Below are 21,072 nucleotides of genomic sequence, written 5' to 3'. Positions count from 1 at the left end.
ATTTATCAGTGCAGTTACTCTTATTGCAGGCAATGATAAAATATTAACCCTTTCAGAAACCTACCAAAAGCTATTTACTAGCATTTAGGTTTGTTTAGCCCACTATTTCAATTTGAAAGTGGTTCCACCATCCCAGTGTTCATTGCCAGTCTTTGTCATTGTGTTTAAGCAGGTTATTTTCCCCTCACCATGGTACCTGTGCTTCAGATGTCCTTTCAGGACAATCATATTCCTCTCAGGTTTCATTTCATTCTGCTGTGTATAAGAAAGGCTCTATCAGTTTCATTTTGAGCTATGGGTTACTGCTAATGAACAATATTGTTATCTCTCCTGAGTACCTGCTGTAAGGATCATGTACTTTGATCATAAGTGACCAGAACAGCAGTCTTCTGGACATAGAATCAGAATTATTTAGGTTGGAAAAGACCCTTAAGATCATTGAGTCCAACTGTTTGCCTAAAGATACCACTAAGCCATGCCCCCAGGTGCCACATCTACATATCTTTAAATAGCTCTAGTGGTGGTGACTTCACCACTTCCCTGGGTAGCCTCTTTCAGTGCTTGACAACCCTTCTGATTAATACACTTCTCCTAATATCTAAACCTCCCCTGGCATGACTTGAGACTGTTAGATTTGTCCGGTTGCTTGTTAATTGGGAGACTGACCCCACCTGGCTGCAACCTGCTTTCAGGTGAGCAATAGTGTCCCTCCTGAGCCTCCTTTTCTCCGGGCTAAACATCCCCAGCTCCCTCAGCCTCCCTTTATAAGACTTGCCCTCCAGACCCTTTCCAGACCCAGCTCTGTTGCCCTTCTCTGGACTCACTTCAGCACCTCAATGCCTTTCTGGGTGTGGGGGACCCAAAACTGAACAAAGGATTTGAGGTGTGACCTCACCAGTGCTGAGTACAGGGGGACAGTCACTGCCCTGGTCCTGTTGGCCACAATATGGCTGATCCAGGCCAGTGCCATTGGCCTTCTTGGCCACCTGGGCACAGGTTAATTCCTGTGATTGTGGAATAGTTTTGCCCATAATATGTGATTGCATAAGGAATAAGGATAAAGAAATGTATACCACCTCTTTTTGTGTTAGCCATGTCTTGCAGGACACTAGTTGTCATTCCCATTTTCCATGGCTGAGGTTGGTGAATTATTGTTGATGATTTATTTCACACTTAAAAATGGTACCACAGAAAAGTTTTAGTGAAAGCAATTACCTTCTCAATTAATTTATAGTATAGCTTTATAGCAATACACATCATCATATTTCAAAACTTTCCTCATGTCTAAGCTGCCAGAATGAGCTGTTCTCAGCTGCTTTTAATTGGAATTTACACTTAAACTGAATGAGTTAGAATAGAATTGAACTTCTTTACCAAATTCTTTTTATGATCATTGTGAAGCTATTTGCCCTTTTGTCTTTTTTTAACTAGATACTGGTACTAGAAAATTATTAAATTACTAATGCCACAGATTTTATAGGATATTATCCCACCATTTTTCTTAGCATGGCTCACACTCCTGACCTCAGGTTTTTAATTTGTTTCTGTGCTATACCCGTCCATAGAACACCCTCCCTGTGTTGATAGTTAGTGACCAGACTTTTTGCTTTCCTGATCATGCTTGCTGATGTTCTGTGCACAAATACATGGAGAAGGAATTAGGCCAGTAAGTACCAAGTCTCCTCTTGTTTTAATTTGATGCAGTGCTCAGGCCCTTAGACAATATTGTTCCAGTGGAAATGGCGTTGCCTACACTTTTCTCACTGTACTATCATGTCCTCACTGCCATGTCACATATTTGGATGAATTTATTAACTCCTGTAAGAGAAAGGTGATTTTGTTTTTGCTGGGGAATACAGACACTTCTTTGAGCACAGTCACAGTAAACAACTCTGGCTGAGAGCCCCATGCTGCTTAAAATTCAGATTAATCTTTCTCATGTAATATGTATGAAAGTGTTCCCTAGCATTAATTAAAGCCCATTTCATTTCTTGGTACACACAGACCCTTTGCTTGACATGACTCAGGTCTATTGTTTTGTCTGAGTGATGCTTCCAACTGGCTGTGTAATAATCTTTTATTATAAATTCTGAATGATACAGAAATACCTTGGGTTTTTTTCTGGCTCATTCTCTTTCACTTTTAATTATTTTGTTAGATCTTCTGTTCCTTCCACTGAGTCTGGAGTTTATTTTCACTCCAGTCTTCCACAGAGTTTGGGTGTAACTCCTTCCAGCTACCTGTCCTTTCAGTGGTGCATTCCATGCTCCAGTCTTTTTGGTTTTATTTAATATCTCAAATGTAATTACATACAGTAGAAAGAACTGAGACAATTTATGTCTGGACACAGACTGACAGTGCCATCAGAGATGCAAGAACCAACTGCATTTTCTACTTGGTCAATATACTATGTTGTTCTGTTACTGTTTCTATCTGGCCCTCTTCATTGCCATCTTTGCCTTCCTGTTTCTTAGGTAAAGGGGTTGTTCAGCTATCTGAGAAGATGTGTTGTGTCTTGTGAAAAAGTAACTCAGCTCCTGGTGAGGTTCCTGTGTAAATGCTCTCCAGACAATCTTCATATCAAACTGTGGAGCCATAGGATGCCCTGATTCATTCTTTAATGCAAGCGTGTTCAGATCTCTTTCCCAGCATCAGGCTGTGCTTTCTGAGGCTGTGATCTGTTTGTAGTCACTGTACATACTAAGCACTCTTCCAGTGATACCTTTAATTAGGCATTCACCCCTGAGTCAGCAGACACGCTCGCAGGCTGTGTCAGATGTTCCTCCACTCCCTGGAGAACAGCGTGCCAAGTGTGTGCCTTCTGTTCTTAACCTTAAACCTGCTCAAGTCCCTGCTCAGGATCACCCCCTAAGAAAAAGCTCCACTTGTGCTTACACTCATCCTCCCTCCACTTGGTAATCACTTCCACTACTTTCCCCCTTGCACTCATCTGTTAGCACTGCAGGAGCCGGTGGGTGACCAGTTCTGCTATTCATGAGATTCATATTGCTGGGCCTCCCATCATGTTAAACTCTGGTTGTTCATTCCTCAGGGAATTCCTTTTGATTTTTTCCTGGCAGCACTGGCATTGTAGAGGTGTGTGCTGTAATTGCATGTACACTCAGAGACAGTCAGGTGGGACTACACCAGCCCATCATGTGGCCCTGTTACCCTCCTTCTGGTGGGACTGACAGGTATGCTCCATTCCAGAAAGTTGAGTTCTGTGGCTGTCTGGATGGTTTTGCTGTCCTTTGCACTCAGAAGCTGGGAAGATAAGTTGTTAGACTTCCTCCACATTATTTGGCTCCTGGTTTTGTGGGCTCCAGCTGACAAGCTCAGAAATAATAATCTTAGAATATGAAGCTGAGGTCAAATTAAGACTATTTCTCAGCTTCTCCTTGTGTACATTCAGGATAATATAGTACAGCTCAATATGGTCTTAGTATCCCACAAGGTCAGCACTTTTGTCCTGAATAAATCCAAGGTCCATCCAGGTTCTCAACTGCTGGCAATAAATAGTGATTTCTCTTTAGCACAATTTTGAATTTATTTAAGGATTGTCATACCAAGTGGCAAGGGTTTCCAACCCTTACAGTGTTACAAAAAAAGCCTGATTGAAATATATGCTCAGTAATTTTGTGAATTGTATTTTACTCAGTTTGTTGGTTCATCTTGCTTTTGGGACATCCGTTGTTTCACATGTGGAATTAGGGATCACAAATGTGTGTGTACTCTTCCCCCTCCAGGCTGAAGATGCAGTGGGGTTGAGCAGAGGTCAGGTCTAAGCTTGCTCCAGAGCAAATGACGTGCCTGTGTCAAAGTTTCTTCTTGACAGCCCCCATTTGCCTGCTGGCTCCCAAAAAGCTTTCTTAGACATCACCAGTGTGTGACCACTTTTCCATTTTCATGTTGCTGCCTTCAGCATTGAGGGGTTATGTGTCAGCCGTCTCCACAGTCCAGCTGGATCCAAACTGGTGGTCGATCTAATAACACATGTGAATGTGGCACTTGAGTTGCTGGCAGTCTTTGCCTGCAGCACAGGTTACGGATAGGCTCTGCTAAACTCACTGCTTTGCACTGGAAATCTCCACATCCTGAATCATTGCATAAAGGAAGGTATTTCTTTCTCTTTCCTACAAAGTGGGAAGTTCATTGGGATATAAAGTGATTTTACATCCTCCGGCCTCCATACATTGGCATTTATTTTTCTTTGTCTTTCAGACTGCTTTCCATATTTTCACCAGATTATCAGATAGACTATCCCTAAAATAAAAGTTACTGTCTATCTTGCTCAGTACCCTTGACAGAAGGGGAGAAATAAAGTAGTGTCTCTCTTAGGATAAAGGAAGAAAGAGTTTATTAGTGGTCTGTGGAATACAGATGGGCAGGTGGTGGGGAAGACCTTAAAATACCATTAAATTAATGTGTCCATATAAATCTGTTTCAGTAGGGTAATGAATTTTACCATTTTGTTTCTTTCTCTCAACAATCCATTCTGTAAGTTGGAATTGGCACATGCACAATCCAGTTTCTAATGTGATCAGAGACCTCAACTCTGTAGTGTAATGATCACCTCATCTGCTTCTTGGTTTCAATTAAAGCATCTCTCAGGTTGGTCTCAAACCCAGGACTTGACAAACATCTTCATCAGTACTGTTTCATTATTACTGTTATTATTCTGGACAACAACATAGTACTCATCTTTGTCCCTTTCCCTCCAAGGAGATGAAAGTAATGTCAATTTATTTTCCCAGTTCTTATTCCTGTGGCTGAGAGAGGTGGTTTATCTTGAGAGGCAGCATTCTTTCTCTAGGTTTCTTCTCTGCTGCCTGCCATTAAAAAAAAAAAAAAAAAAGTAGAAATTCATGCTAATGCCTTCCTTGCAGGTTGCCAGGTCTCTCATCTTGATACCACTCAAGTGACACGTGTTCTAGTGTTTTTTAAGATTTAATTCTTTTACAGAATATGTGAATAGTTTTGTGGGGTTTATGGCCTTTTTATTTTTTCAAGTAAATTATTGAAAGGTTATTGAATAAAGACTTAGTTCATAATTCACAACTTCATCAAAATTCTTCCAGTAAAAAATGCTGAGTGGAAAGAATTAAACAATACAACTAGCAATAGTAAAAACATTAAAGCACTATAAATATTAGTAACTAATACCAGAATGCACACGTGTATGTTTTATGTATCTTGGTGATCAAACTTGTGTACTCTGTAGCTCCCAAAAGATGTAGCTGTTTATTGTACAGATCTGAGTGAGGCATTTTTATTTTTTTTTAATCAGTCAGGGTTTTTTGATATTAAAACAGCCCTGCTTTTATCAGAAAGTATTTAATGTTGGATGTTTCTGTTTCTCCCTTCTTAAAAAAAGAAAAATCTTTTTTATAATTGTTTTCAACTTTGTTATGGCAAGCACTGCAAAATGCATTTCAGAGAGGAGGGCCCAGTTAATTCAGCAATGGATTCCATCTGTGTTGATGTTGGCTGCACAGCCCAGCCCGCCCCAGCTGTATGAAGTAACTGGTGCTCCAGCAGGGTCAAAATCAGACAAGTACCATTTGTGTTTCATTTCCTTTTTTCTTTCATTCTGAATAACATTTTGTCTAAAAACAAGGATTTTTTTTCCCCCCGGTCTTTATTGGAACCTCTCATTTGTTCCCGGATAAAATACAGCTTTGAAACCTTGGTGCTGTGTCAAGTCAAAATTGGAATGACTCAGGGCAGGTATTTCCTGGGTGAATGAGGTTTAATACTGATAGGAATTTCATATCTTGCATGTAAACCTGATGGGGAAAAGGTTTAAGGCTAGACTGAGAAATTAATTTGTCTAATGAGATAGGTGGTATGAATTTATACTGCTCCAGGAGCAAACTGTGACGCCAACTCACAAGAACAAGGTTCTACCCACTTGCGTGAAGGGAGAAAATCAACTCTTTGGAGGCAGTTCCCCCTCTTTGTGTCTAGCACTTCAGGCCACACAGAGGTGATATGTGTAGAGCAATTCATAATTGCTGTCAATTTTCCAACAGTAATGAACATGTAATAATTTTTAATGTCCTGTATGCCTGTTGTGCAGCAGCAGCTAACCTTGAAAGACTCATTTATTTTGTCATGATGTGCAGGTTGTCAATTTGATTTTTTTCAGCAAAATTACATGGTCACTACACTGAAAGTTATATTTTTTCTTTATTTTGCTTCTTTGACAGATAATTTCTCTAGCAAAGCTGGTCTGTGAGGAAATCTCATTTAGTTCACATTGTAGGTAACAGTAATTGCCAACTGTAATTTGTAATTGATTGTGACATAAGAAGTTGGCTGTATCATTTGATATAGAAGTAGTATTAGTGTAAATTTCAATCTGACCAGGAATTTCTGTGTTCAGTCATGAATCAGTTCATTGCTCATGAAAAAGTTTCTGATTTTACTTGGTGTGCAAAGGTAAGTCCATGCTGGATGAGCTGAAGGGCAGGGTTAGTCACTAGCTCCTTGCCTTCCTGCACACTGGGAATACACAAGCACTTACCTGCAAGGTGGAATAACCTACCTGATACGAATTTAACTACAGAGCACACTAAGGGTGGGACTCATCTTAGCAATGTTGTTAAGAATTAGGTGTCTGGCGTAGGTGTGTAATCAGCAATGAGATTTGGAGATGTCTAGCTTTGAAATATTCAAAGATGAATCCAGCCCTGAAAGTGCCCACAGAAGTAATTTCAGTACAGTTAATGGCACATGTTATTAAAGCTCAGGTTCCTCCCAGGTAACTTCAGGTCTGTAGCAAAAGAGGAGCATAGTCCCTGTGGCCTCATCTGTGTGATGTGGAAGAAGGCTCTGCTAGACTGGTCAGCCCACCTGAGGTACACTCCAAAAGTGTCTGTATCTAACCAGTTTCTCACTTCAGTATTTCTGTTCTTTCCCTTAGTCTAGGCTGGATTAGTCCAGTGCAGACAAACACTGCTGCATCTCTGTCATTACATGAAAAGAGAAAAAAATAAAAAAAGAGAAAGATGTATTGAAAAAGTGTTACTGCAGAAATGAGACTCTGCTTGCAAGTTAAATTTTTGTAATCATGCAATAAACCATTTTTGCTGAAAAAAGGCTCCAGTATTTTCTCTAACACATAAATATGAAACTAAAAATCTGTGGTAATATGAATGGGTTCTGTAAAATACAGTTGCTTTGGTACTTGTTAAGGAAATAGAAGTCATATGGAAGAAGTCACAGAGTACTAAATTTACTTTGTTACTGTATCAACATACCAGCAGTTGGTCAGTTTTAAATTTAAAATAGGTTTATATTTAGAAAAGAAGCATTTTAGAATTTGACCTGTTATTGGACATATTTATTTTATCATGTAATAATTTCTTAATGTTTCAAAATTTTCCTTGTTTGTAGCTCAGTTTTGACTATGTAGCAATAGCATTTTAGACATTTGTATATATAGATATATATATATATATTGATATGCCATTGAAAAAACACTTACTATGAAAATATAGTTTAATTTTCTGTTCTTAGTCTCTGCCAGCCCAGGCTATTTAACTTATCTAAACTGTCCAACCAAACTTTTGTTTGCTGCTGTAATGTGAATTATTTTAAGTGTAAAATACTAATAAATAAGCCTTAACACTGTAAAGTGGTCTGTGCATAGAAATCTCCTTCCTACATAGCCCCATTAGATTTCCAGTTCTTAAATAGAGAACTGTATCTTTTCAGCATTTTTACCACTTAATGTTGTTGTAGAGAAAAATTCTTCTAATGTAGCTCCTTAGCAATGCCATCCTTAGCAATGACAAGTAGTATTCTACAGTGTTTATTATCTCCAAAGGACTAAGTTGCAGGACATGCAAGAAGGTTCTGTTTCCTTACCATGAGTAGAAGTACAGGTCTGGATGATAATGATACATTTAAAAATGTATCAGCATGTTATAAACATAGTTAAGTAACTTTATTGTTTCAAGTCTCAACCTGGACTTATTATTGTTTAATTACAGCAACATATCAGGAGCTTGAGAATTAGGTTTGCTTCTCATCTAGAAGATGCTACCTTGCAGAACATCTAATTTAGCCCTCCAGAGCCTTGCCTTTAGAGACAGTTAACATAAGAAATAGTCACAAGAGCAGGGTTTATGAAGCTGGTTGCATTGGCACTGGTCATGAGCAGATGTTCTGCCCATGTTTAATTTAACACCTTGTTGGTCTGTAATCACTTTTTCTTTTTTTGTTCATTTAGCCACCAGATAATGGGCCTCCACCACTGCCAACATCTTCCCTTCCTGAAGGCTATTATGAGGAGGCAGTGCCACTCAGTCCTGGGAAGGCTCCTGAGTACATCACTTCCAGTGAGTAAGATATTTCCAGAGCAGTTTCTGAGCAATTGGTAATTCCAGTGTCCTTCGACTTTTTTAGTATTTGAGAACTCCGTCTCTATTGGTGCTGTGGTGATGTGTCATGAGCGTTGCTTTGACCATTTGGGGCCAGTTCTGGTTATCCTTGCTGGCCATGCATTGGTTTGGTTTGCAGAACTGTTTTGGTGTGCTCAAACCTGGCTCCTTTTAGACAAAAATAAACCTGGAGCTCGGGTGAAGTGCGTGTAAACAGATTTCAGCAGCTATTGGAGACAGAGGGTCCAAATTAGCCATTAATCTTTTAGACTGCTTTGAAACACAAAAGATGGGGGCATTGGACCAGGAGTCCAGAGTTAAATATTGTCCAGAGTAAACCCCTCTAAACTGATCATACTGTGAATGTAGAGGTCTCAGAAACTGGTACTGATCTGCACATCTACCTGCTGTGCCTCTGTTGCACTGAATTGCTTGCTGAAGTAGACAAATAAAAATAAAAAAGGAATTATTAGAAAGATGTGATTTGCAGCATTTCTGATGACACATTGTGGAAAGGGATGAATTGGTCACAGCGTCTCCCACAAGCCAAGTGTGGTGCACATGACAGTACATTTGTGACTCGTTCAGGGCAGCAGGCAGAGGGCTGCTGCCAGCTGTCCACCAGAACATTGCTCTGCAGCACCCAAATGCACTTTTTCACATCCAAACACTTACCCCAAGACCTGTGCACTTCAGTGGAGCTGTGCAGAGAGCACCCTGATGCAATACTGAAATGGCTGCTGTAACCTTTACACAGGGTCAGTCAACAGCGTATTATGTACCATCTTTTTGCTGCTTTTTTATTGGCTGGGGTAATTTATTACTTGTGTAGGGCTGATATATCACTAATCATTATTTTCTATGATCCGAAGATTAAAGGCATATCTTCTCATATTTTATAACCATTTTAATTATTTAAAACTATCTCTCTGTTCTTAAAACACGAATAGGAGTCACCCTAAAACTAGAATACTATTCATCTGTACACTGCACAAACTGATGTTATCTAGCAGCTTTTAATTAACCCAGGAAATTCAAGGTAATAAAGAGTTTCATGTACTGGAAAGCAAATGAAAGAACATAAGAACTTAGAAGAGCATCAGGATCACTCTTCTCTCCATTTTCTCCCTTGAAATGCTGCAGGGTGGTCCTGTTACACTTTGTAACCCAGTGACCTTCTGATCTGGATTTTGTCATTAAACAAAAGCCATGCTCAGGCAGTATTAATAGTGCAATTATTAATAGCACTGCTAAAGGATCGCCTAGGGAAAAACAGGACAAAGTATGGAGCTGATTTCTTATTGTACTTAACCATTTAAATGCATAAAAATATTTAGGATATCAGCCTTAAAAGTTAATTAATAATTCTACATTTAAGTGTACACACACACATGCATATATATATATCTATCTCCAGACATTTAAACCTCTGTTAGTTTGACTTAGTATCTCACGTGCTGAGATTTTGTTACATTTTCTTATGTTCTGAACTTTATCATATCTTTAAGTTTGTGTTAAAAGAATTCCCCTCTTCACTGGTAATGAAGTAGTTGCTTTTAAATTCAATGTGCAGTTAGTAATATGTATTCACTCATGCAAAACTTCCACTAAATCCAGTTGTGTGATAATTAAAATCAGCTACCAAAGTGTATTAAAAGATACAACCTTAGCTGTTCAGACTATGTGAGATGGAGAAGACAATAGAAAAAAAGTACTAGAAGTAGAACTGCAAGAATGCAGCTGTTGGGATAGATATAATTATTTTAAGTAAACATTCCTATGGAATATTTTTGTAATGCCATTAATAGCAAGGAGACTTACGTGCCATGTGTCTCACCTGTGAAAGTAAACAAGCACTGAAGAAAATTTCAGAATATGGTCATGAAAATGAAATATCCATAACTTCCCCAAGTCCCTCTAATTGGTTTGTAAATAAATGCTTGTATGTAGATGAAAGCAAGAGTTTGTATGACTTGTCTGATAGCTGCCTCTGTATTAAAAGCTGCTGATCTGTACAATATGCCTAAATTAATACAGACTAATTTTAGGAATACACTATTGCAAACAACATGAACCTCTACTTTGATTTTCACCCCATAACAGTGGAAAATTTTTGTGAAGATGAAGTTGAAAAGCCAATGTCAAAAGAAGCCAGATTAATCAGAAAGTGCAAAAGGTGCAAACACCAGTAGATTAGCAGCACTGGAACATGTATCAGTGCATCCTTACCCTCTGAGCTTATAGCAGACTTAATAAATGCACTTAGTTATGGAGAGATATTTTTCTACACATGCTAGTTTGTACCTCAGAGCCTGGAAACCTTGTTTTGGATGTGATAGAGAATTTGGAGAACAAGCAGTAGAAGCAGGATGCTGTAAAGGGGAGCCAAGTTTCATAGGGATGACCCATGCACTCCAGGGTGGGCATCCTTCCTGGTGTGAGTCACACAACAAGCTCTTCGTCTGGCCAACAGTCCCACAAACCAAGAAGAGACACATGAGGAGTATTTAATGGGCAGGATATGGCAACAGGTGCCCAGAGATCCCATTAGCCTGTGTCAGGATGGGAGTCTCAGAAGCTCCTGTTGGCTTTCATCCTCCTAGAAACAGAGATTTGGATGAACCTGCAACTGCAGTGCCAGCATATTGACCATATGTGCTGAGCATACAGCTTATGGCTAACAGGAAATCTGCACTTGGAATGCTTGTGAGCCACACAGGAAATACCTGTAGGTTATTAAATATGCAGAATTTCTGTTTCTACTGTGAAGTCCCAATCAGCACTTTCTACAATTATTTTTTTCTTGAAACTGGTGGAACTTGCTGTAAGAAAATAAATCATAGGCTTCAATGTTGTGAGGAAAAAGCAATGATTTAACCCAGTAAATAATGCTAGTAGTAAGGCAAGATTGTTGCATGGGACTTATAGTCAGAAGAAAATCAACTTTTTGATATAGGGCAGAGAGATGACCTGTAATTTTATCCAAGGTGAAACATTCTTTTCTGCAATATGAAAAAGTTAAATCATGTTCTTACAAAGAAGGAAAAACAATGTACTAAAACAGATTCCATTTTTTCATCCTTTTGATTGAGGCACTTAAAAATGCAGTCCTCTGATAGAAGAGTCTTTGTCATGCAAACTTCCCATCTTCAGAGTGTAGAAAAATGACCCAACTCCACTCTCTTGGGAAGAATATACTTGAAGATTGTCCCTTCTGTACAGCTAAGTTTTAAGTTCATCTGGTAAAATTTAAGCCCCAGACACCCTTAAAATTCAAAAGCTAGTTTTTTAATGGAAAAATCTTGCTAGTAATGATACAGAAAAGTTCCACCAGAATAGCGTAATAGTGTATCCATATCTCAACATATGAGCAGTGAATTCTTACTTCTTCTTCTTCTTACCTAAAAAAAAAAAAAAAAAAAAAAAATTCAGAATAATATTTTTGCCAAAACCAAAGCAAAATCACAAATGAGGTAAAACAATATTGTAGAAAGGGGCCAAACGTGAGCACTGGGACAGTGGCATAGCTGCAACAAAGATCACGACTGAATATGAAGAAAGAATGAGGAGGTTATAGGCACTAACTACTTTTTTGAAAAGGGGAAGCCAGGAGCTGAAGAGGAAGTTCCCAGAGAGATGGCAACTTTAGTTTATGGCAGCTTGTCCCACAGCTTGTGCCTTTGGGAGAAGATCTTCTTGAAGAAGCTGTTTATTGATTAGAGCTTGCATCTTTGGTAGCTCCACATGAATCATTCAGCCTCTGCGCCCAGCAGGCTGGTGTGCTGCTGCATGTTTGTGACTGGTCAGTGATCTCTCAAGCATTTCCTGATGTTTCTGTGTGAAAGTTTGTGGAAGACTGCTCTGAAAGAAGTTGGAGCAGTGAGAATGTTTTGGTTCTGGTTTTGGGGGTGTTTTGTTTAGGCTTTTTTCTTTCTTCAAGGGGAGGAAGGGTAAAGCAGCAAGTTCTACTAGATCTTATATATTCTTTTAAATAAATATGCAAAAATAAATATTCTGGAATAAATGTTTCCAAATCTGTCAGTTTAAATATTTGCCCTAAATTTTTCCATCCTCCTCTTGATTTTTCTAAAGCAAGTGAAAAATTGCAGTTTTCCCACTGATAATCATCTCAGGCATTTACCACTTGCCCATATGGAGCTGCCCCAAACCAAACACTCTGCAGCAGAATTGACCAGAAGATGGCAATTCAATTGAAGAAAAGAAAAAAAAAAGCTTTCAGGGCTTTAATTTTTATTTTTGTTTTGCTTTGGGATGAAGAAATACTGTTTCAAAGACTTATGAAAACACAAATTGGATCAGAATATCTAATTTTAAGAAATGTGAGATCTGAGTATGTCCCATTCTGACTGTGCACATAGGGAGGAACTGATGCAGAATGAGCTTTCCAGCAATCCATTGTCTTGTCCTCTTCCCAATCTTTCCAATTCTCCTTCCTATGTCCCAGCTGTGTCCTAATTACCTAGCTAAAGCAAACGAGAGGTTTTCTTCCACCTGCTGGCCTAAAAATATATCAAAGTCTACTTGAAATATTTAGATGAAATTTCAGCTCTTAAAAATATTCCAGTCAGTTTTGCTCCATGTGAACATGTGGCAGTGGATAACAAGCCTTCAGGTGTTACTATCTGAAGGGCTTTACATACATATACCCACATAAACAAATTAGTATGGATGGTAGAAGAGAAGGTTCTTTGATAATAGAAAAATAGTTTGGTAGTTGAGGAGTACTGCTAGATCTGTCTGCATTGTTGAAAATGAAAGGCCTAAAGGAAGAGTGTTTGATTCAAATGGAAGCTTGCCATTCCATCATCAAACTTGGAGCAGGATTAAGCATCTTAGGCTAAGCACAGAACAAAATATTTTTTGCACAATGCTTTTGCCTCCATCAGAATCTGTAGTTCAAGGGACAGCATTGTCTATTGACTGCTAATTGTAGCAGTACATGGGCATATAATTACCATGTATTTGGGAATTTTATGAAATGTTATGATGGGTAGATACTGCCCCATAATGTATTCTTACGACCTTTGCCATATGGAGTGTTGTTTCTTGATGTGATGTACTAAGACAAGATGAAGATGTTTCTCTGTGAAAGAATTACAAAAAATGAGGATACCTGTCATATAATATTTTGAAGATAACGAAACACTACATGAAATTCTAGCTATGTATTCCCAGTTTATTCTTTCATTAAAATTCACAAGGTGTCTCTGTGGGTTTTCTGTGAAGTTTCATAAAAGCAAAGCAGCTCTTATTTAATTAACATAAGGTATTGATGCTACTAAGCACTGAAACAGTAACCTGTTCATGGCTGACTTTCAAAAGCTTTAACTTGAAATGAGCCTTCTTGAGGTTTTCAGTTATTTCAATGTGCTTCATGGCTAAGTGTTTTAACCTAACGCTTTTACACTTTTATTAAAGATTATGACTCAGATGCTATGAGCAGCTCTTACGAATCCTATGATGAAGAGGAGGAGGATGGAAAGGGGAAGAAAATGAGACATCAGTGGCCTTCTGAGGAAGCCTCTATGGATCTGGTGAAGGATGCCAAAATCTGTGCCTTCCTTCTTAGAAAGAAACGATTTGGGCAATGGACCAAACTACTGTGTGTTATCAAAGAAAACAAACTACTGGTAATTTTTATTTTTAGCTAGTTATATTTTCTTTGTACCTTTTAGATGATGTATTTATTTTTACAGGAATCTAATTTTTGGAATACGTTCTGCAAACCGTGGCCAAGTCTGCAGTAACCTTACCAAAGAATTCAGTCATGATTTACCCAAGAAGCGGAAAAGCACTGAAATTACGAGTGTATCATTTAGCCACTTAGAACTTTGATTTTTATTTCACTCAAGCTTGAATCCCAGCAGTTCTCTGATACTGGAAAAAACGTCTGGCCCGTTATCTTATAAAATATTTAATTTGGAAAAAAAAAGTTGCTGAAACTGTAAATCCAATCTTTCATTCCCTGCGGACAAAAAATCTTATAGGGAGCTTTGTGTGTGAACTGTTGGATCAGACTGCTGGAGAGAAAAGTCCCTTGTTGGACTGAGAATTCACTTGGCAGCATATGCTGTGGTAATGTATACACTTTAAACTAAACCTTTGCCAGCTGTTCTGCAGTAATTACAGATGCAGTATTCACGTGATGCACAGCTGCATTATAGAAAGGATAGAAACAAGTGGATGTATTTATTCCTTAAGCAAATCTGTTATGCTTCTTTCTGGTTGGAGGCACCAGTGAAAGATTCCATAAATTATCTGCTCATATATGTCTTTTTGTTTTCTGAAAAGAGAGCTTAATTGGGGGAAACACTTACTGTGTGTCATTATGAGCAAACTAATGCTTATATTAATCAATAAGTTGGGGTCTTAGGCTCTCCTGCCTTCTGATATGGTGCTGCCAGCTATTGTACCTAATTACGTAACTAACAATTACTGCAATATCCCAAATGTTAAAAGCTGATTAACAGGTGATAGAACATTTTCTGTAAACCTCTCCATCTGCGGTGGTACAATGTAGCTTAAGCTTGTTGACTTTCCAAGTACATTTGTGCTTATGGCAGTATGGAACATAGGTGGTTATGAAATGGAGGTAAGAGATTTCTGAAAATATAATTGAAATAAATTTGCTAGTTTGCAGTAGCTTTTTTATCCTCCTGTATTTAAATGCTGAAAAAAATGTTCATTCTGATTCAGCTTTTATTATATTCTTATAATGCCGTTATCCTTAGTGCACTTTTTTATCACCATGTATCAGTATCATATCAGATTTCAGGACTGTCTGATAACAGCTTGAAGAAAAGAAGGAAAGAGACAGAGAAACAGATTTTTCCCTGAAGTCACACAGCATTTCTTCTACAGTTACATTTATTGTTCCATATAAAAATATGTTATTTTTTATATTTTCATTTCCTTTAGCCACATGTGTGGTCCAAAAAAGCTTTTTTTTTTCTTACAGTGATCATCTTTCAGTAATTCTATAATGGGGATTAAGAAAATAAAAATTACAATAGGAGTCTAATGACCAAGTTACACAAGATTGGTTTATTGTTTGAAGGAGGACTTGGACAGTTAACTTATGAGATATGCAAGTAAAACAAATACATGTTCTTAGGGATTAGTAATTGCCTGTGTCATAAATGCAGCTGTCATCATAAACCAAAAATATTTTAATTAGAATTAGACATTAGAAATAACTCTTAGTATGGAATTGTTTTTCATGTAAAGTCCTTTAGGGAATCATTTTTCACTTAAAGTCTTTCAATATATACATACTTCAGTTTTAGCAATTTATAATTATAAATAAAATATTTAGATTCATATAAAAGGAATTATATGCTGTTTATAGGTTCTTAAAGTGACTAATGTTGTATATCTTCAAGATTTCATAGCTTGAAAACTTTGTGCTTTTTACATGTTGCAAACTTAAAATCTGTGACCAAATTGGAGAAACTGTGGTATAATGGGGCTTTGGAGAGGGAAGGATTGTCAGTGATCTGCAGAGGCTGGTTTAGAGTTGGCTGTATTTGCTCAGCCTAACTTGTAGTGTTTATAAGATACTTCTGTCAGCTACTGTCTTCCCGACAGTTGCATCATGGCATGAACACTGCTGCAGACGTGCAAAAGTTCATGTGTTTTTCTCTATTCACATAAATGCTCAGCTATTCTTTGTATGCAGATACTAGTTAGCCTTATTGATTGTCAGAGACCCCTTTATTATCAGATGTCTTTTTAGCCTTAGTGCTTATTTGTATGAGTGGAAGCATGATTTACATAAATATGTAAAATAGCTGGACATTCATATAGGGAGTTAAACATTGTTCTGCAATCTGGCACTGCAACAGCTTTGGGAGCCTCAGCTGTACCAATGTGCTGGAAGGTGGGAATAGAGACTGGGTCTGTAGGACCTCTGTAAAGAAGAACCCTTTGTCTTCAGATCACCAGTTCCAACACAGAGCAGCTCATCAGTGATCCAGCATGAAATGGCCATTCCTTGACAGCATTTACTTATGGGGGAAAAAACATAAGGTACATCAGTTGCAACATAAGCTGTAGCCAGGAGATTACAAAATAAGGTAATATGGAATTTTATGCAGTTTTGTGCAGGGACTATTAGACTGTATTAACTGAAAAAGTGTGATTTTACCCACTTTCCATTAATGTTTTTTTACTTATCTCAAGATAAAGAACAGATAAGTAAGTTATGTGCCAGTGTCTTTGCAACTGCAGTGTGTAGGCGCTGATGTAGATTTGCCTGCATATCTGGTCTGTCGCTGGAGGGCAAGGTAAACATCTGGGCTTTAAGGTTGTTAAGGTTACAGGTTTATTCTGCTGCTACATGTGAACAGATATCCTAAATCACCCTCTTCCTACCTGATCAAGGTCAAGTTGAATCATAAGGATAATACAGAGATGCTTAATGCTCTCCATGTGTTGTACCTGTCCTGCAATAAGAGATGTCTATTATTATTAGTCTGGAAGTAATTTTGCTTTACAGAGTGGATGAGTTGGCTCTGGCTGAACTCTGTGGCATGTGGCAAAGGGATGTGTAAAATATATCTGAAATTTTAAAAATTAAAAATACAGCATTTCTACATAATAGGAGCTTTCCCCCAAGGTTCAGAAAGGTAACATCTAACTCTGGAACTTTCCTTATGTTTATTTAGTGTTACAAAAGCTCCAAGGACCAGCAGCCCCAGATGGAGCTGCTCCTGAATGACTGCAGTATCACCTATATTCCCAAAGACAGCAAAAAGAAGAAGCATGAGCTGAAAATCTCTCATCAAGGAGCAGATGCCCTGGTTCTGGCAGTGCAGAGCAAAGAGCAGGCAGAACAGTGGCTAAAGGTAAGGGGGGGATTTCTGACCAGCAGTTTTCCTACCCACGAAGTACTCACATTGCTCAGTTGCTGTTAAAAACTGAGACACAGACAGCAACTTCCATGCAAATCCAGACCAGTTAAATTCCATCTAATTTGGGACAGCAGAAATACAGATTTTAAGTTCAGGCCTTGAAGCAATTCCTCAGGGTTACCCCAGTCCTGCTGCTGTGATGGTTTTCACTACCAATGACACAATAATCTGGCACAGAGAGGACAGGTGGCAAATTCCCTTCCATCTTCTTCTCCAGCTTATTTTCCATAAAGATTTGATGGTTAGGGCACCTTGGTAGTGAGTGGAAGGTTTAAATTCCCTCAGGTGAAGGCAGCCAGCACCCATATTATTTTTGGCATGGTGTCAACTTTTTAAAAAGAAGGTTCTCTGAGGAGATACGTTTTTGAATTGATCTGGATGGAGACAAATCCTTCAGTGTCCTGAAGGCCATTCAGGTTTACTAATTCTGGTTCAGCAACATACCATCTGTTATAGTTTGTCCTGGGAATGCAGACTTCTGAGAAAATGGGATTTTGTCATCTTCCACTCCTCTCTGTTCAATGTCTGCAAACATGGAAAATCCCAAGGCAAGGGCTGCAGTTTCAGATCCTAACCAGATTACTAGTATTTATGTTGGACTTTGCCAGTCTCAGAGGTGGAGGTCAGTGAAGTAGTGTGGGAAACTATCACTGCAGTTGCAGTAGCAACTGTTTTAAGACCTTGAAATCCAGCCTTTTAAATACATGTATGAGTCTGAATGCATCAGACTCATCAGGCGTTCTCCATGCTGTGCTCTGATCTAACCTTATATGGTACTTATTTTTCTAAGAATAAATTGTATTTTTCCAAATACAATTGAATTAAACACATAGGAATTTCCTGAAGACAGATAGTTTTTCTGCAGAAGAGGGAGACATAAAATGCAGCTTAAGAGGTATAAATTCTGCTGTGGGTTAATGTACTAAATGGAAAATTAATCTGTAATTTCCTATTTTGCAATATTTGAATATACCTTTTGGGGGTTTGCGGTTTATGTGTGGTTGATTTTGACTGTGACTTTGTATCCTAGCTTAGAAAATGCTCTCTCTATTGTCAGTTTAATAGCAATTAATCATAGCCATGTATTTGTTAGGCTTCTTCTAACAGCAGTATCTTGGTCTAAGTTTTAAAGTCAAGCAGCATGCAAGTGTCCCACTAGTTCAGCTAGCATTTCAAAACCACTGATTGGAATGAAAAGAAGTTCATAAGTCATATTGCCTTCCAAGGGAATTCCGCTGTAATTAGATCATAGTAACTGCACTCTTATTTCCTGTGTTGTTCTAAATTCGGGTTTAGTAATACTGAATTCATTGGCATCTATCAGACGCTCTTTCATAAAAATTGTTTTATTTTTTTAAATTGTATATAAAGCATCCCCACACAGGCAGACAGAGCAGTACTAGATTTTTCCATATCCCAGATGCATTCCTGCTACTTCAAAATGGAAAAAAAAAGAGAGATCTTGTGCAGTTGCATGTTCACACAGTTGTGTATTCTGTGTGTCTGCAAAGCATTTGGAGACAGTCTGACAGCACTTTCTTTAGCTCCTTCATGCTGCAAAGCTCTCTATTAATAAAATCTTTCAAGTACATGGCAGTGTTACTGCACTCGAGTTCCAAGTCCTCAGTGCTGCTTCAGCCCTTTGTTTCTGCAGTACAAGCTGCCCGTCCCACAGCTAACCAGAAATGATCTGTGCAGCTCTTGCAGCAGCTTCAATGTTTTCCAGAAGAAGTATGGCCTTTGGAGAAATAAAATAAGCATTGCTTTCTGTATTTTTAAAAACACACCAAAATTTAAGGATTTTTAAATTATTATTGTAAGTAATTATGTTTTGGTCATCAAACCCTACTCAACATTAGCTTCTGCAAATCATGTGTGGCTTTGTGTAGGACATTCTTATACTGAGAAAGAGGTCACAGCTTCATCTTGGGAGATTTTAGCCTTCCCTGCCTGCCCTCAGAGGGTCAGCGTCCTTCCCAGTGCTCTGTCTCTTAGACGTGATTTCTGTAGTTAATAAAACAGGCAGATCCAGAGACTGCCATAGAGAAAGGACCCTGCAACCACATTTTTAAAGCATAAGTTGCCTTCTTGGTCAAAGATACTACACCAGTATGTGCCCCTTGAGGCAGGTTATCACCCAGGAGCAAGGGGCTCTCCTGAATATAAATGTGTCACGTTAAGGCTTTACTCTTGATGCTAAAAAGCTCAAAATGGCTTTTGAGGCCAGATAGTCCTTTGAAAGCTAAAGCAAAATTTTTTTTTTTCAATTCATATAATCAGTATGGAATATGTTTATTAACTAAATAACTTTAAAATGTCTATTGGAAGACAAATTCTAAATCAATGCAGAATACTTTAAACCTTTTTTTTATAAAGATGATGCCAGAAAAGCCCCAGCTGATAAACCTAGTGCAAATTGAAGTCTAGACTGGAAACCACAAAGGGAATTTCAGATTTACCAGCTAACAAATGCTTGATGAAAAAAGATAGCTGATGTCACCAAAGAGCCTGTCAAGATTTCAGAGGAAGGAGCAAAGCTAGCACAAATTCAGGCTAGAGCTGAGATCATCTTGGTTATATGGTGGGCAACAAAAAGTGGTCGAATTTTCCAGACTTGAGTCCTATAATGTTCCCACAAAAATGTACATGAAAAAAATGTGTGCAGTTACACACTTGGACCCAAGAATGATCTTTTTCCATGTGCGCTTGAGTATATGTGCATCTGTGTGTGCTTTTGTGGTCAAGTAAGGTCTGACATTTTCCTGTTTGTCTCAGCACATCCAACAGACTGGTGAAACTATGCTTATTTGTCAGCATCCCTGGGAAATGCTGCATTAAAAATAAATGGACTAGTAAGAACATGGCCTTACAAGAAGATGCTTGATCAGTGGCTTCGCTTGTACCAATGAATGTGCTCTGTGTGCAGAACCCTCAGACTAGGCCACAGAAAACTGCACTCAATATTAAACATACATGGATGCCAAAGAAATTAATTTCTGACGTAACTTGTTGTAGAAGACTGGTAGAAGAAGGAAATGGTCATGGTGACTGGTCCCAAGGCCTTCTCTTCCTCCTAACATTTCTCCTGCAAAAATGTATTTCAGATTTATCATGCATGAGAGGTAATCTATCATTCTGGAGTACTGGCCTTGATTTTCATTTTTCCCTGATGTTAGGCACCCTTTGTTAACTTCTCTTCATTTTATGGTGCTCCACCACTGCAATCTCTTCAGCTGAGGGTCTGTAATTGAGCAGTGAATCTTCCAGCCATAAGAAGATATTTCTTCGTCTATCATTTTGACAATGCTCAGTCAGTTCTGAACTTGTAATAAGGGGATGTTTCACCCTAAAGAGAGAATAAAATCATGGTTAGGGCTGTATTCAGTCATCCAAAGACCCTGCAGCATTCCTCATAGGGCTGTTTACCTGGTCGGCCTACCCAGTTTTTCTCTCTGATTAACTGCATGTTGTCTCTCATAAAAGTCTTTGAAAACATCTCTTTTCTTCATTGCCCTGAGCTTAGTGAAGGGAGTCAAGTAACTTCTGATCTCCAATCTTAATGTGGACAGTTTTACTGAAGAGTAAACTACTGACAGAGCTGTTCTCTAGCCAGTTTACATCGGCATAAAATTGAGCTTGTAGCTGTAAACATTGTGTGGCTGCTTTTGCTTTCTATGGGAATTTCCAGCTAGAGATCTACACCACTTCAAACATTGCTTTCTTGGCTTGTGTAATGCTCCCCAAAGAGGTTA

At 38.5% G+C, this 21,072-nt stretch overlaps 1 protein-coding gene across 5 annotated transcripts in view; it reads left to right on the top strand.

Annotated features, from left to right (window-relative positions):
* The window catches only part of AFAP1 (actin filament associated protein 1), a 114,953-nt gene that overhangs the window by 59,735 nt on the left and 34,146 nt on the right, over positions 1 to 21,072 (top strand). For all 5 annotated transcript variants that reach the window (XM_042053488.1, XM_042053491.1, XM_042053489.1 and 2 more), the window contains 3 exons: positions 8,237 to 8,345; positions 13,827 to 14,038; positions 17,075 to 17,254. In XM_042053488.1, the coding sequence (XP_041909422.1) occupies positions 8,237 to 8,345; positions 13,827 to 14,038; positions 17,075 to 17,254 (501 nt within the window). The remainder of the gene's footprint in view (positions 1 to 8,236; positions 8,346 to 13,826; positions 14,039 to 17,074; positions 17,255 to 21,072) is intronic.

Source organism: Corvus kubaryi, unplaced genomic scaffold (genome assembly GCF_017639235.1).
Source record: "Corvus kubaryi isolate FWS band 111438036 unplaced genomic scaffold, C.kubaryi_AGA036_p1.0 split1-131, whole genome shotgun sequence".
Lineage (NCBI taxonomy): Eukaryota > Metazoa > Chordata > Aves > Passeriformes > Corvidae > Corvus > Corvus kubaryi.
The sequence above is the reverse complement of the archived record's forward strand: the minus strand, read 5'-3'. Positions and strand labels throughout refer to the sequence as shown.